Raw genomic sequence first — 15,687 nt, forward strand, 5'->3', positions numbered from 1 at the left:
AAACTTGCTGCATTTGCCACGTGTAAAAGGAAGGTTAAACATTTAGACAAATTAACCAATCGGTACCGCGACAACTTTGAGCTGTTTATGCAGTTATAGATGCAAGTTTGTGAAGTTACTTCTCAAGAACTCCACATATAACGTGCAAAATCACTGTCAGTCTGTCAGTCAATTTCGCCATTTCCAGGTGGGAAATGTTACGAGATGGCGAGCTGAACACAATTGCTCAATTAAGCCTCGCAATCTCAGCGTTTATTTGCATAAATGTAGAGCACGTAATCACGTGCTCCTATTCGTTGCACTGATAAGGCAAGGAGAGCCGGCCAGGGTTATATTCTGGCTGCAAACCGTGCACTTTACAGAACGCTTCCGAATTCACGATGTCCAGGAGGCTGGGTGTTATCTTGATAATTTGCGTAGCCTGTAAGTGTCCAATAACAGTTATTTGGATTTTCAGAGCGCGTTCATGTTGCAGATAATTGTTCACATGAAGCCTTCCATCTAATACTGGTTTATTTTTCTAGATTCAAATGCAGAGTTCACATTAAGTCAAGAGGGATCTCTGTCCGTTCAGCCGAGAGGAACTGCGAAGATCGGTTGTAGAGTGTCAGGGGCCACCTTGGGAAATTCTGATATAGCATGGTTTCAGCAGAAACCTGATGGTACTCCCCGATTTCTCCTCTATCATGATCTTAACCGGGACGTAAAGGGTACTGGCATTCCCGATAGATTCTCTGGAAGGTCTCAGTCTTCGAGCAACGCCGCATTTTTAACTATTACCAATGTTCAATCGGAGGATGACGCCGATTACTACTGTGGTTGGTGGCAGTCAAACGCGTTGCACTTCGGCGGAGGCACCAAGCTGGCTGTAACAGGTAAGCAGTGCTTATTGTATTTTGTGCAGTTGAATTTCTTTATCGTTCAATGAATCCAATTTTTCAAAATCATGAAGTCAATTTGATTATAGCTCCAAGTATTACGTGAAGATGGCACTCAGAATTTAAACTGTCTAATGATTATATTTGGGTGGTAGGGTGGAGATACGTCTCCACCAAAAGAGGTGTAAGGCTCTCCTTCCTTCTGCTAGCCTGCATGTCACGCTTGGGCAAGGTAAATTACCTACTCAGCTCCCTGATCAGGGTAACGCGCAGCCATGGGAGCAAGTGGTGGATGGACGTATGATCAGAATATATGATTATACGACTACTGACGCCAGGCAGATGATCTCTGAAGTGTATTGATAATGGATTGCGAAGACACTGCCAAGAAGAAGGCAATGGCAAACTACTTCTGTAGAAATATTTTCCAAGAGCAATCAGAGCCCAGGAGAAGTCCATCATTGCCCACGTCATACAGCATTGCACAAAATGCCGATCATGCATTTGTATGCATTAAGCAGCATTCTGGAAGTAAAAGCTTAAATTTTTTATTCGTCTCACGGTTCATGCAGAAGTAGTGAACAGCGAGAATAATTCCTAGCTCTTAATAATTGTCAAAGCATTGCACATGGTAAATTACAATATATTTAACTTAGGGACGTGAGGAGCTATCAGCAGGAAAAGTAATTTTAGATAAAATATTTAATCCATGAGTGTTATTATCCTATTTTAGGGGTTCATTTATTCCTCAAAATATATGAGGCCAAACTCAGTAAATTCGTGTCATTTTCTGAGGTGGGGGGCGATGGAAAGAAGAGACTGTTTGACTCAATAAAATTGAAAGGGACAGTTAGAATTGATGCTGCATGGCCTGTAGAGTTCCTCCAGTAGTTTGTGTATGTGCCACTGTAGTTAAAAGACTGGAGAGAACCTGGGCTAAAGGGATATCTCTCAATTCCTTTCGGGCCGAGAATTAGCATCTGATAACCAGAAGCTCCCCAAGTCTCCCAAACCAACACAGAATTTAAGGATGAGTTTCGAACGCTAGAAATTCATGTCCTCTTTGCATCATATTTTTACCTGAGAAAGGGAGTCAACGAACTAATTCCAACAATTAATAAGAGGCAGAACTCTTTCTGTATAATCTATCACCAGCACGTATTCGTTATTTTCTAAACATAAGACTACTGAGATTTATTGCTCGCAACTTAATTCCATCTATAGCTACCTTAAAATAGAACTGGTTACGAAGGTTAGTTTGAAAACAATACCTACATTTTAAGCAACACACATCAAAGTTGCTGGTGAACGCAGCAGGCCAGGCAGCATCTATAGGAAGAGGCGCAGTCGACGTTTCAGGCCGAGACCCTTCGTCAGGACATTTTAACCCAGAGGACTAATGGAAATAAGTACATCTTTGTTACATAATGGTTTGAAGTGAACAATTGCAATCATGTATTAGGTTGAAAAACCCAGAAACGATTGACTTTGCACGGAGATTTCTTTCACCTCACCTTACATCGCTGTGGTATGGTTGTCGTAAACACTGCAAACATTGAAAAGCTTACATGACGTGAATTCTCTTTGAATTTACAGTAATATTAATCGAAAATAACGGGCAAGAACATTAAATAATTTGCATTAACCTAATTTACATTTGCAACTATCACTCTGCAGTTATCTTGAAAAGGAAAGTTACCAGATTGGGCTATTTTTAGACATTAACTGCTCGGTTATGTTTCATGGCTGGCACCTGCTCCCTCTGCTTTGTATGATCAGAATAGGTATCTCATGTAATCGATGCCAGAGGGTTCAGGACACTTTTCCAATATTTACACTGCACCGTTTCTGACCCGGGAGTATTTGACCGAATTGTGTGGAGGGAGACTTCGTTTTTATTTGATTCTTGAGATACGTTGTTGAAAGTGTTTCATGCGACACGGAAGAAGTTAGTGCATGAATCAAGCACAGAGTAAAGCTAATTGACTTTCTTCCATTATTATCTCTCCGGGTTTGCAAGAGTAAAATTCATTCCTGTACGTTCTCCTTTCAAACACTTCAAGGGTACGAGTATGATGAGTTAAAACCAAATTGATTTCACTTACAATATCGCGATAAACACTGGCAAGGCCAGGGCAGCACGAGGTAGATAGAAAGAAAAGCTCCTACACTGCCCGTCCGTTAGTATCAATCCTCAGCAGGTTATGGGAATTCTGCAGTGGCACCGTACCCTGACACTAATTATAGAATTTGGTTGAAGTGCTCCACTGTTTCATCTCCAGCATCAGAATCAATCTCGTTTTAGGACATAAGGCTTGGCAAGCGATTGAAGGAGAGCTTTGAGACCAGTCACCATAATTCTATTAGTTTTTAAAGAAGTTTTGAAAAACAAATAGGAATAGTTCACAAGTTAGAGCCTAAATTGAAACAAAGCAAAATTTGATGGGATTAGACCAGAACTTTCAAAGATTGATTCGGAGAAGTTGTTAGCAGTTGCAGTGAAGTTTGGCAAGTCGGAAGCTTTTGAAATTGAGATGCAGAGGACTCAGGGCAAATATGTTCCGGTCGGAGTGAATGGCAAGGTAGTTAGGATTGGGTAGCGCTGCCTGATGGAGGGGTATTGAGGTTCTGCTCAGGATACAGAAAATGTGATGTAGAGCCAACTTGGATCAAGCAAAATCTGTTGGGAAAATAAGGAATTTAGGAATTCATTTAATTAAGAAAATAGGAACAAATGTGGACAGATCCTTACCAGATAAGTTGATCCGAAGAGATTCTTTGAATATATTAAGAACAGCTAGGGAGAGAAATAAGTCCATTGAAGGATTAGTTTGATAGACGATGCGTGGGCCTCAGGAGACTGACGTGGAATGAAATTGATACTTCCAATCTGCTTTAAAGTGGAAAAGTCATAGAGGCTAGAAAATGCAGGGACAAACAATGCGATGCCCTGAAGCATAATAATATTATGGAAAATGGGCTGTTAGAGTTTCTGAGGAGAATAACAGTTGATTAATCTCGGGGCCTTGATCTCTATATCCCCAAATGTGTAGCAAGCTTTGGAACAAATTACTGGGATCTTTGCAGAGACGTTTGTATCTTTGTTAGCCATACGCATGCTTTTGGAAATCTAAAGTTTAGCTAATGTATTATTTTTGTTTGAGAGACTGCAAGGATAAGCTAAGGAACTACAGACCGGCGAGCCTACCATTAGTTGAAGGGTACTACAGGTGATTCTGCGAAAGAAGCTGTATATGCATTTGGAAAGGCAAGAAATTAGGAATAGTCAGCGTGATTTTGTGTGTGAGAAATCACGTCTCCGAAATTTAGTTGGTTGTTTTGAAAAGGTGACCAAAACAATTAATGTGGGCAGGGCTCTAGTTGACCACATGGAATGGACGTCGTGAATTATAATGAACGTCTGGGATAAACTGGGCTTGCTCTCCTTTTAACGCAGGAAGGCTGAAGAGTCACATTAGAAGATTATTAAATCGTGACGGAATACATAGGGTGAACGGTGAACGTCTAATAAACCCCTATCGGACTTCCAGACGGGTACAGGTATCGCTTTTAAGCGACGTTTCGATGACAAACTCTGCCATCTTCATCATGAAGGTGAAGAGTTTGTCATCGAAACGTTGGTTAAAATAGATACCTGTACCTGGCAGGAAACCAAGGAGGGGATTATTCCTCATATATGCCGGGAAAGCACAAGATCCTTTCTGGTCAAAGTCTATCTCCCATTGTCACGGTGCTTAAAACTGGAGGGCGTATGTTTAGGGAGACGGAGGAAAATTAAAGGATTTTTTTCCCAACAAAGGTGGTGGTTAAATGGCAACACCCGCCAGATGAAACGATAGATGTTGCAACTGTTATGAACTTTAAAAGACGTTTACAGATGTACACGGTGAGGTAATGTAATAAGAGATAAGGAGCAAATACAGGTGATTGGGTCAAGTTCAAGAAGACGCTTTATTCGGCATCGACAAAGTCTGCGGAATAGTTTTCTTGTTGCATAATTCTGTGACTCCAATATGTGGCTCGTTTTTCCATAGAGTGTTGATCGCCATATAGTGCTAAATGTGTTTGTGGATCAGTTATTGCATCGGTCGCTCTTAACTCAGGAATACACACCAGAGGGCGATTGTTCGAATGTCGCCTTTTCTGCCTTCATCGCATGGGGTAGGGAGGGAGCTGAAGGTGGAAGGTGAATATGATCCCGCGCAAATATGGAAGTGTGCGAGTAGCGCTTCATGTTTGCTTAGGTTTCCTGGGTCATTTTGTTAAAACCATTTAAGCAGAACGACCTCCAGTCTTCTTGTATAGTCATGTATTTAGATCACGACATCTGTCTGTGAAGACCGCGAGGTAGCCGCTCTGCAACGGATAAAATAAATCACCTTCAGATATATGGGCATTCATGGACAAAAGAAATCGAATTATAACTGAAACTGCGCAGCCTATTCTAGCACGGGAGGGTCTCAGTAATTGTAGTGCGCCTATGTAATTACGATACTTTTGAGTCCAGGACAATAATCTCTCCTGCTCCTCTTGAAAATAACCCCACAGGTCATTTCCAATCACCGCACCGGCCTAATGCCGATTGTGGAACGCGCATTTAGCACCGTTGTACAAAGTCTGTCCACTTTTTTCCACTCGTCCTCGGTGTTGGACTTGAACCCGCAATTTGCCAACAGAGTCACTAAATCACTAAGTATTAAATGATTCAGACACGATTTGTTATCGTTCTTTAATATGGACATTTTATTTTATTCCAGGTGGAAAATTGACCCGTCCTTCGATTGCTCTTCTTCCACCCGCATCAAAACAGATCACTGAAGGACGGATGGCGACTCTGGTGTGTCTGGTGAATAATTTTTCCCCTAGATTGGTGGAGGTTTCCTGGGAAATGGACGGCAATGCCGTGAAGGCTGGTGTCCAGACGACCCGAACCGTCCGGAATAGCGACCAGACCTACAGCCTGAGCAGTTACCTCACCCTGACGGCCTCCGAGTGGAACTCACACGAAGTGTACACTTGCGGGGTTACACACCAGTCTCTCGGGTCTCCACTAAAGCGAAGCATCCAGAAGTCGGGCTGTGCGTAAGAGAGAGCCGGCAGGCTGGGTGCGCGATGTTACTTATGGTCGGGGACAGCAACGTTTCACGATTGCTTCATTTCTACTGGCGAGCAGCTTTCGAAAAGTAGAACTTCAACAATATTTACTTTATAAGAAAATAATCACTTTGTAATTGAGTGCTAGTATCATTTGTTTAAATAAAATAAAATATTATTCTTCTGGCAATCTGTATATTTTGTATGTCAACGCTTGAGTATAACCAGAGGAGGGTCGCCTACAAATACCTAAATTCATTGAGATTACGAACGCCATCTTTTAACGCCGTCTTTTAATGTAACACTGCTTGGGATTCGAAAAGCGGGCATGCGGTCACAGGTTGTCACATTAGCGGAATGTGTTGAGTGGAGATGCCGCGGTGCAAAAACAGCAGCTACGGGCGTTGATTTACAGTAGCGATTCCCATAGTCACAAGCTATCAAAGGTAACAGATGTGTGAATAAATTGTGGGAATGCAAAAAAGGGACAATTTGAGGCTACTCCGCTCCGTATGTTAATGCCCGTAGTCAGAAGTGAACAGCAGTAGTTAGCTACAGATGGAATTTGTACTCATGGCATCTCTGAGAAAGAAGCCAAAAATCTATAAAGGCTATATATGCTGCTATTTCCTTTGGCTCGCGACTTAGAGTCGGAGCGGTGCCACAAAACACCATCTCAGAACTACTCTGCACTCTTCCCAATGCAGGCGGAGCAGTAAGAGAGCTTCATCCTGAAATGTTGTCAAAATCCTTTGACAGCTGATGATGATGGTTGTATCGGTTATTAACCATAAAACTGGAAAGTGGAAAAGTGCATTTTGTCCTCCTAACATGTTCAAATATTCATGTTGTAATTGAGATTCGACCTGAGCGTCATGTTCCTGCCTCTCCCTTAATATGCAGATAACGTCGAATTTAATAATTGTGTCTTGAAAAGGTGGAGAATTCCACCACCGAGTGCACATTATGTGCGTGTTCTTGACTGAGGAGCAGGTTGTGCCAAGTTGCCATTTAAGGGAATGATGGAATGCCCCTAAGTCAGAATCCCACCCAAAGGCCCGGAATGCTTCTCACTTCAGTTCCTAGTAGCAACCGCCCTGTCTGAGACTGGAGCCATGATCGTGGATTCCTGGTCTTGGAAAGTCTCTTGTCTTCATGCAGCGTGTTAAGATCTGTTGGAATTTTAAATTTCATTGAAATCTCCCCTCATACTCGTAAATTCTCGAAAAAACAGGCCAGACTACGCAGATTATTCTCATATGGTGAGTTTACTGTCCCTGGAACTAGTCTGGTGAATATTTGTTGAAACCCCTCCATCTTTTTAAGCGGCGATATCAAAACTACTCAAAGACGTCACTATTCGTGTACTTAAATCTCTCTCATGACAAAGACTAAAGTAACATTTGTCTTCCTCGTGGTCTGTTGTTCTGGCACTTTGGCTCGCAGGAATCCGAAACCCGTTTAGCTTTAAGCAACTCTACCATGAAAGTAATATTCTCTGATATTGAGATATTTGTAAGATATATTAAATTTGGAACATGTTACTAAACAACTAAACGTTTTAATTAAAATTAGTTCCTGAAACAGATAAATACATAAATAGTTAAAATAATAAATAAAATAGCCAAATTTAAACAATCTATCTGTTGTTTTATTGGTCGGCTGGTGGCGCAGTGAGATCAGCGCCGACTGGAGAACGGAGGTTCCCAAGTTCGATCCAGTGACAGGCCGCTCGCGAGCGCGCTCTCCAGTCCGTGCCGGTGTGATGTCGAGCTCGCAACTCGTCCTCGTAAAGAAAAATACTGCCACTTCCAGTTTAAGTTCCCACGCGGAATATTGTGGAGGATCAAATACCCAAATCCAAACTGATCTTTTCCCTAAACCCCACAAACAATGGTGTCTTCTAATGGGGTGAAGTGTGAACCTGGCCCAGATACAAGGATCAATTAACAGTGCAATACTGGGTCCTGCCTTTTTGGTTCGGCTACAGCGGAGCATTTAGTACTGCAACAAAAACCTGGCCAGCATGCAATTATTTTTCAATAAATAGTTCTCAAAGCACGAAAATGCGCACTTTACAAAGAATGACTAATTCCATGTGATCGAAAGAATATTTAATCAAAACAGGAAGTGCTGATCTAGTCAGAGAGTTTCCGTATAACTGTGAACATTTCAGATTATATGTATTGAAAATCGCCAAAAAGAAACCATCTTTTCAAACTTTGTTCCACCTTTTACTGCAAGTAAGCAGATAGTGCGTTGTATGAACGATTGCTATGTTTGATCAGACGGTTAGACAAGATGTCCGATATTCTGGTGGTTGTCGCAGGAGGGGTACGATTGCTGGGGTGTAATAATATTAGGTAAAAGTCATTGTTGGCAATGATTCTTATTAGAGCAGTGATCAATATGCAGAACAAGAAGACATTAATGATGCTAATTTTGGGATTATATACAGTTAGGATTTGTCCAGGTGTTTATTGATCCTGAGCATGCGTGTGAGGCTGAGGCCAGTAAATGTTTCTCAACAGTGCATTTAAGTGGCGGATGTTTCCTCCCTGTCATTCAGATCATTAACAATAGTGTGAGACTGGTACTTTGAGTAACCTGAATGAATCCGTGGCACGGGGATACAGAATCCATCTCCGCCTTATTGCCAAAGCAATCCTTATATAAAACTCCATTATATTCTTCCATTTCACGCTTTGCTTAAACATGGCTCTTCCTATAATGCATAAAAATTCCACCGGAGAGCGAAGTCAATAAGAACTCCCCGAAGTGAATCCCGGTGAAATCTCTAATTACCACCTTTGTCTGTTCTCAGGTTTAATATTTCTGCAGGCATTTATAATCATCTTCAAAATAAAAGTAAGCTGAGACAGTTCAGCATTTCCGTAAACATGCAAGTTTTGATTTTCATAAACATCTGGTTATATTATAGGTTCCTTGTTGTAAATTAGTAACATTTTGGTCGCATCTAGAAAGGCAAGGCCGAAGAGAGATGCAGGAGTACCAGCACAGGACCACCTAGCTCCACCCACTACCTATCCCTGCTGCAGCAGGACCATGTATCTTGCCAATTGTCCTGCCGTTCCTCGTACGCTGTACTTCACAAGGTGTTCTAAAATCTACCAGTGTCACCGATGAATACCGTATATGTCTGATCTCTGAGGAGAAAGTTGGGAATGCTTCATATAAAAAGAAACTTTTTAGTTCTCAGATTATGCAAATTTTCAGGCAAAGACGGTTGAGTCCAGACCTAGTTTTAACAGCTAGAGAAAAGGCTTCCCAATATCTGGTTTCTCAAACCAGTTGAGGATTTTGCACAGGAGCGTCTCACATACTGTCAAACTACAATAACCTTACTCCAGTTTTCTTAAATATCTGTTTAATGGAAATTATTCTCACATCAGCAATTAATTCAGTCTACTATGCTGCACTAACTCCAAGCAAATCGATCGTGTCTAGACACAGATAATAAGCACTAGGTAAAAACATAATCGTGGTCTTTCGAACTTCCTGTAAAGTATGAACAAGGTTTTAAAATATACCAAACAACAGGAATTCTGCAGATGCTGGAAATTCAAGTAACACACATAAAAGTTGCTGGTGAACGCAGCAGGCCAGGCAGCATCTCTAGGAAGAGGTGCAGTCGACGTTTCAGGCCGAGACCCTTCGTCAGGACTAACTGAAGGAAGAGTGAGTAAGGGATTTGAAAGTTGGAGGGGAAGGGGGAGATCCAAAATGATAGGAGAAGACAGGAGGGGGAGGGATGGAGCCAAGAGCTGGACAGGTGATTGGCAAAAGGGATACGAGAGGATCATGGGACAGGAGGTCCGGGAAGAAAGACGGGGTGGGGGGGGGGCGGGGACCCAGAGGATGTCCAAGGGGTATATTCAGAGGGACAGAGGGAGAAAAAGGAGAGTAAGAGAAAGAATGTGTGTATAAAAATAAGTAACAGATGGGGTACGAGGGGGAGGTGGGGCATTAGCGGAAGTTAGAGAAGTTGATGTTCATGCCATCAGGTTGGAGGCTACCCAGACGGGCTGAAACGTCGACTGCACCTCTTCCTAGAGATGCTGCCTGGTCTGCTGCGTTCACCAGCAACTTTTATGTGTATTGTTTAAAATATACCAGTTGCCTCCTCAATACGAAGCCAAATATTAGTTAATAATAAATGCCAAAACATCACTTTTTATTTTTTGCTCTGCAAACCACTACGTATGGCGCAATATATTGTATATATCACCACTCCAGGTTTCCCCATTTCCGTTTGATTTATCCGATCTCGTAGAAAACTACTTCAATATTACTTTCACACATGCACTTGACGGTATTCAGTATTTCAGTGAGGTGCCCACTCTTCTGAACTCTGGAGAATTTCGGTACAGCCTTCTGATCTCTCGACATAGAATCAACCACTACTCCCAGATGCTAATCGGACGAACCCTCTTCATTTTCTCGCATTTTTTTTTCATCCTTGGAGAGAAAACTTCAACCTGTTCCTATTGGACACCACAATAATGTAACGGTTAGCGCGAGTCCGAGTGATATCGGAGTTCTGTCCCGACGTAATTCGCAAGGAGTTTGGATGCTCCTCCCCGTGAACTCGCGGGTTTCCTCCGAGTGATCCGGTTACCTCCCATATTCCAAAAATCTGGATTGCAAATTGTTCTGTGATTAAGTTACGATTCGTAGGTACGCCGCCGGCTCTGAGGCTCATGGGGTCGGAAGGGGATATTCCACGCTATGCCTCGAAACAAACGAACAAATAAATAAATAAATACTTCAAGTGCCGTCCTGATGAGATGCGACCGTGAGTCCACTGTACTATTTTACCATTATAATCATGTCCTATTGCCCTTCCCGCAGATTGTTTCCATTTACATTAATTTTCGGTGGTTGATTTGTGGATCCTAAACAGCATGAGGAAAGGGCTTCGAAAATTCATCTTCTCACGCCCATGTTTTTTTTGTATGTCGCAATGATATCATCTCTCATTTTGCTGAAATCCGGTAACGTTACACCAGTCTTCTTAAATGCCTGATAATAGGACTTCACTACCTAAGTACACCAGTAACATTATGCATTATGAATTCCAAAGCATGTGTAAACTATCCTGAGTAAAGAAAAACAAACTGCAATTACTATTCCACATGTACTGTATTCTCGGGAGTACCCTTGTATAATTTCAGCAACACCTTGGAATAATGGTGAACATACGTAATGGAACATGAAACAATCTGAGCCAAATCAATATTAAATTTGTTTGCTGCTAATTATGACAAACTAAAGAGGGAAGAGTAAACAAAGGGCATCGGAGAAAATGTCAGAGTATTGACTTTTAATTGTAAACGTCACGAATTAATATTCAACTCTGCACCATCGTAATATTTATCCTATCTTCCATGTAAGGATGATATCTCTAGATTTGGAATGCAGGATTGGGTCTTGCGAGGACGAGGCTGAGGACGAACCCAAGTGCAGGACACAGGCGCAGAGGCAGAGTCTTGAGGCGTTAACACCGCCGCAAACGGGGAACGGGTATCCAGGAGAGTCTTTATACGGAGACAAGGTTTACGTAGAGTATCCAGGAACTGATGCGGAACATAGAACTGGCAGTCCCAAGGAATCAGGAAACGAGGTTTACTCACACTAGAGTCGACCAACCAACTGGCAAAGCATGGCTGTGCCGCCCGAGTTTTATCCCGTGTTCGCTAATGGGAACCAGGTGAGCTGTAATTAGTGGAACTGGGAATGATTATAAATCAGACGAGGGAATTAAGGCCCAATTAAGGAGGTAATAGCAAGATGGGGAATTGCCAGACGGGACCACGACATTGGGTGCCTTAACGCAATTGTGAATGCTGAAATAATTCGTAAAATCACTAATATAAAATGATAGCATTGCTATCCTCAGAAGCTGTTCGTTATGCTGAGTATTTTTGATTCCAGGATCCACTATATCCCTCATTCAAAAAGGTAGTAGGGATAGTCCCGGTAATTATAGACCAGTGAGCCTTACGTCTGTGGTCGGAATGCTGTTGGAAAAGATTCTTAGAGATAGGATCTATGGGCATTTAGAGAATCACGGTCTGATCAGGGACAGTCAGCATGGCTTTGTGAAGGGCAGATCGTGTCTAACAAGCCTGATAAAGATCTTTGAGGAGGTGACCAGGCATATAGATGAGGGTAGTGCAGTGGATGTGATCTATATGGATTTTAGTAAGGCATTTGTCAAGGTTCCACACGGTAGGCTTGTTCAGAAAGTCAGAAGGCATGGGATCCAGGGAAGTTTGGGAGGTGGATTCAGAACTGGCTTGCCTGCAGAAAGCAGAGTTTCGTGGTGGAGGGAGTACATTCGGATTGGAGGGTTGTGACTAGAGGTGTCCCACAAGGATCTGTTCTGGGACCTCTACTTTTCGTGATTTTTATTAACGACCTGGATGTGGGGGTAGAAGGATGGGTTGGCAAGTTTGCAGACGACACAAAGGTTGGTGGTGTTGTAGATAGTGTAGAGGATTGTCGAAGATTGCAGAGGGACATTGATAGGATGCAGAAGTAGGCTGAGAAGTGGCAGATGGAGTTCAACACGGAGAAGTGTGAGGTAGTACACTTTGGAAGGACAAACTCCAAAACAGAGTACAAAGTAAATGGGAGGACACTTAGTAGTGTGGAGGAGTAGAGGGATCTGGGAGTACATGTCCACAGATTCCTGAAAGTTGCCTCACAGGTAGATAGGGTATTAAAAAAGCTTATGGGGTGTTAGCTTTCATAAGTCAATGTCACAATGGGGGGGGGGGGGCTTGGGAACGGACCCAAATGCAAAACACAGACACTGAAGTACAAGGAACAGGACTTGACTAGAGTAGGGACGCGACAGGATATAGACAAGGAGCAGGGACAAGAACGCAGACTTGGGTTAGGACATGGACTAGACAGGGAACCTGGACAAGGAACTATGAACTAGGAGCCTGGGCTAGGGAAAGTGGGACCAGGACTTGGAACCATGAACTTAGAGCCTGGGCTTGAGACTCCGAGCAAGAGACTGGACAAGGACCCAGCACCTAGGTCTTACCTCGGGCTCAGACCCCAGAATTTAGGCAAGGACATGACATGGCTACAGGACAGGACGTGGCTAGGGTCTTGATCTTGAGGCTGCAGGCTGGGGTCTTGGATCTTGAGGCTGCAGGCTGGGGTCTTGGATCTTGGAGCTTGCAGGCTGAGGTCTTGGCTCTTGAAACTTGCAGGCTAGGATCTTGGGTCCTAAGGTTGCAGGCTGGGAGCTGGGGTCTTGGAATGCGGAGGCTGATAACTCGGAGGCTGGAGCTCGGAGACGGACTGGGAACTCTACATCAACAGAGAGCCGGAACTTACCCTTCGAAAAGCTGGAACTCATCTTTAACTCGACACTAACATGAGACTGGACAGTACATAGACATAGAGCCGGGACTCATCCATAGACAAGCTGGGACTCAACTTTATCTCTACACCAAGGTGGGACACGTGCACTTGTTGAGTAACGGCACAACGGCCGGACTTATCCCACGGAGGCGAGGACAAGACAAGACAGATCCCCCCGCAGGGCAGCGGCAGAACAGCCTGGCTTACCCCCCACGGAGGAAAGGACAGGAAGAGACAAACACCAAATAACGACAGACAGTTCCATCTCTGCTCCGGGGAAGCTCCGAGTTTCCGTTCGGCCAGCAACCTCAGCTGGCTACGGAAACGGCCAGATCCCTACCTAGTTCGGAGCGGCTGCAGCCACTCAGCTGGCCTGGAGACAGCCGACTCCATACCGCAAACACAGCTCCGACTACTGACAGGAAGCCTCCATGAGGGGATGGTTCCACAACGCGGCCTAGAGATGGCAAGTGGCCGCTCTAGCCTTCCACTGGCAGGTTGCTCCGAGTGGATCTTGACAAGACAAACCAGCAGCCCACACTCAACCCCAAGGCTACTTATATTCCAAACCGCAAGATGGGAATCAGGTGCCTATGATTAACTCAGACAAAACAAGGGACAGCTGGAAGACATGGAGTTCTGAGTACAGAGACTGGACCGTGAACCGGGATGCGGACTTCACGGACCAGACCATGACAGTCGAGGGGTAGAGTTTAAGAGTCGCGGGGTAATAATGTAGCTCTACAAAACTCTGGTTAGGCCACACATGAAGTACTGCGTCCAGTTCTGGTCGCCTCACTATAGGAAGGATGTGGAAGCACTGGAAAGGGTACAGAGAAGACTTACCAGGTTGCTACCTGGTTTAGAGAGTATGCATTATGATCAGAGATTAAGGGAGCTGGGGCTTTACTCTCTGGAGCGAAGGAGGATGAGAGGAGACATGATAGAAGTATACAAGATATTAAGAGGAATAGACAGAGTGGACAGCCAGCGCCTCTTCCCCAGGGCACCACTGCTCAATACAAGAGGACATGGCTTTAAGGTGGGAAGTTCAAGGGGGATATTAGAGGAAGGTTTTTTTACTCAGAGAGTGGTTGGTGCATGGAATGCACTGCCTGAGTCAGTGGTGGAGGCAAAACACTAGTGAAGTTTAAGAGACTACTAGATAGGTATATGGAGGAATTTAAGGTGGGGTGTTATATGGGAGGCAGGGTTTAAGGGTCGGCACAACATTGTGGGCCGAAGGGCCTGTACTGTGCTGTATTCTATGTTCTATATTCTGCTTCAGATTTTCAACATGAGTTAAGTTTTATGCAGAAACTAATATATGCTCGAAACGCACAGAAACTGTGCCTAAATGGGATCCAGTCCCAGTTAGGACACAAGCAACACGCATTTATATGACCACAAAGTAGGAAGTTTAGAATGAGCATGACCACAATTTTGTTTATTGGAAACGAGTGATAAACATCAGAAGGGCGAAGAGCAGTTTGGAATCGCCATATCTCCATGGTTACCAATTTCATCAGTTCCATTGTATCCTCTAGGAATCTGTTAAGGTAGCTCTCCTGCGTTTTCAGTCCCCATGTTAATTAACTATCAGATAAGGAGAGATTTCTCATATGCTTATTTCCACCACGCCTGTATATTGAAACAGCACTTTATTGTATCCTCCTCACAACCCACAATGCAAACCATTTGGATGTGCTGCATTTGCCCTCCGTATACAGATCAATGACGTAGATTGTGAACAGCAGTGATGGTAGCTCTGAAACGATTACCCAAACAAAACGAACCCTTAACCCTTACACCCTGTCAATATATTATCTCTAATACAGTATTTTTTTGTTTCCATTCGAAGGACTTCTGAAAGTGCAAAATACACAATGCTATTGATTATACCTTCCGCATTGTGCTACTAACAGCCTTCAATAAACCAGCTCAACGTTAATCCCCATTTATAAATCCATGCTGATTCTGTCTATTCCTATTATTATTTTCCAAATGCCTTCTTACCGGTTCCTTAATTATAGATAGCTACCCTAGTATTACATTATTTTCCTCCCATTGATGTGCAGTTGAATTGCTTGTAGTTGCTAGCTTACGCTTGCCCCCTTTTCTCTAAATGATGGGGTTCAAATGGCAATCTTCGAAAGAACAGGAAACGCTCTAAACTTTAGAGCAGGTTTTCTCAACCGGAGTTCTGCGGAAACCTAGGGTACTGCGAGTGGTCGCTAGGACTTCTTGAGAGATGATGATTTAAAACAAAAAGTTTTTTTGAAATTCGAAC

At 43.4% G+C, this 15,687-nt stretch overlaps 1 protein-coding gene across 1 annotated transcript; it reads left to right on the forward strand.

The window, feature by feature from the left end:
* Positions 1–328: 328 nt before the first annotated feature.
* Positions 329–6,173, forward strand: LOC134359805 (immunoglobulin lambda-1 light chain-like). Its single transcript, XM_063073474.1, has 3 exons — positions 329–423; positions 525–875; positions 5,657–6,173. The coding sequence occupies exons 1-3, from the start codon at positions 381–383 to the stop codon at positions 5,983–5,985; spliced, it is 723 nt and encodes a 240-aa protein (XP_062929544.1). The 5' UTR covers positions 329–380; the 3' UTR covers positions 5,986–6,173.
* Positions 6,174–15,687: the final 9,514 nt, after the last annotated feature.

Source organism: Mobula hypostoma, chromosome 2 (genome assembly GCF_963921235.1).
Source record: "Mobula hypostoma chromosome 2, sMobHyp1.1, whole genome shotgun sequence".
In the NCBI taxonomy this organism is placed as follows: domain Eukaryota; kingdom Metazoa; phylum Chordata; class Chondrichthyes; order Myliobatiformes; family Myliobatidae; genus Mobula; species Mobula hypostoma.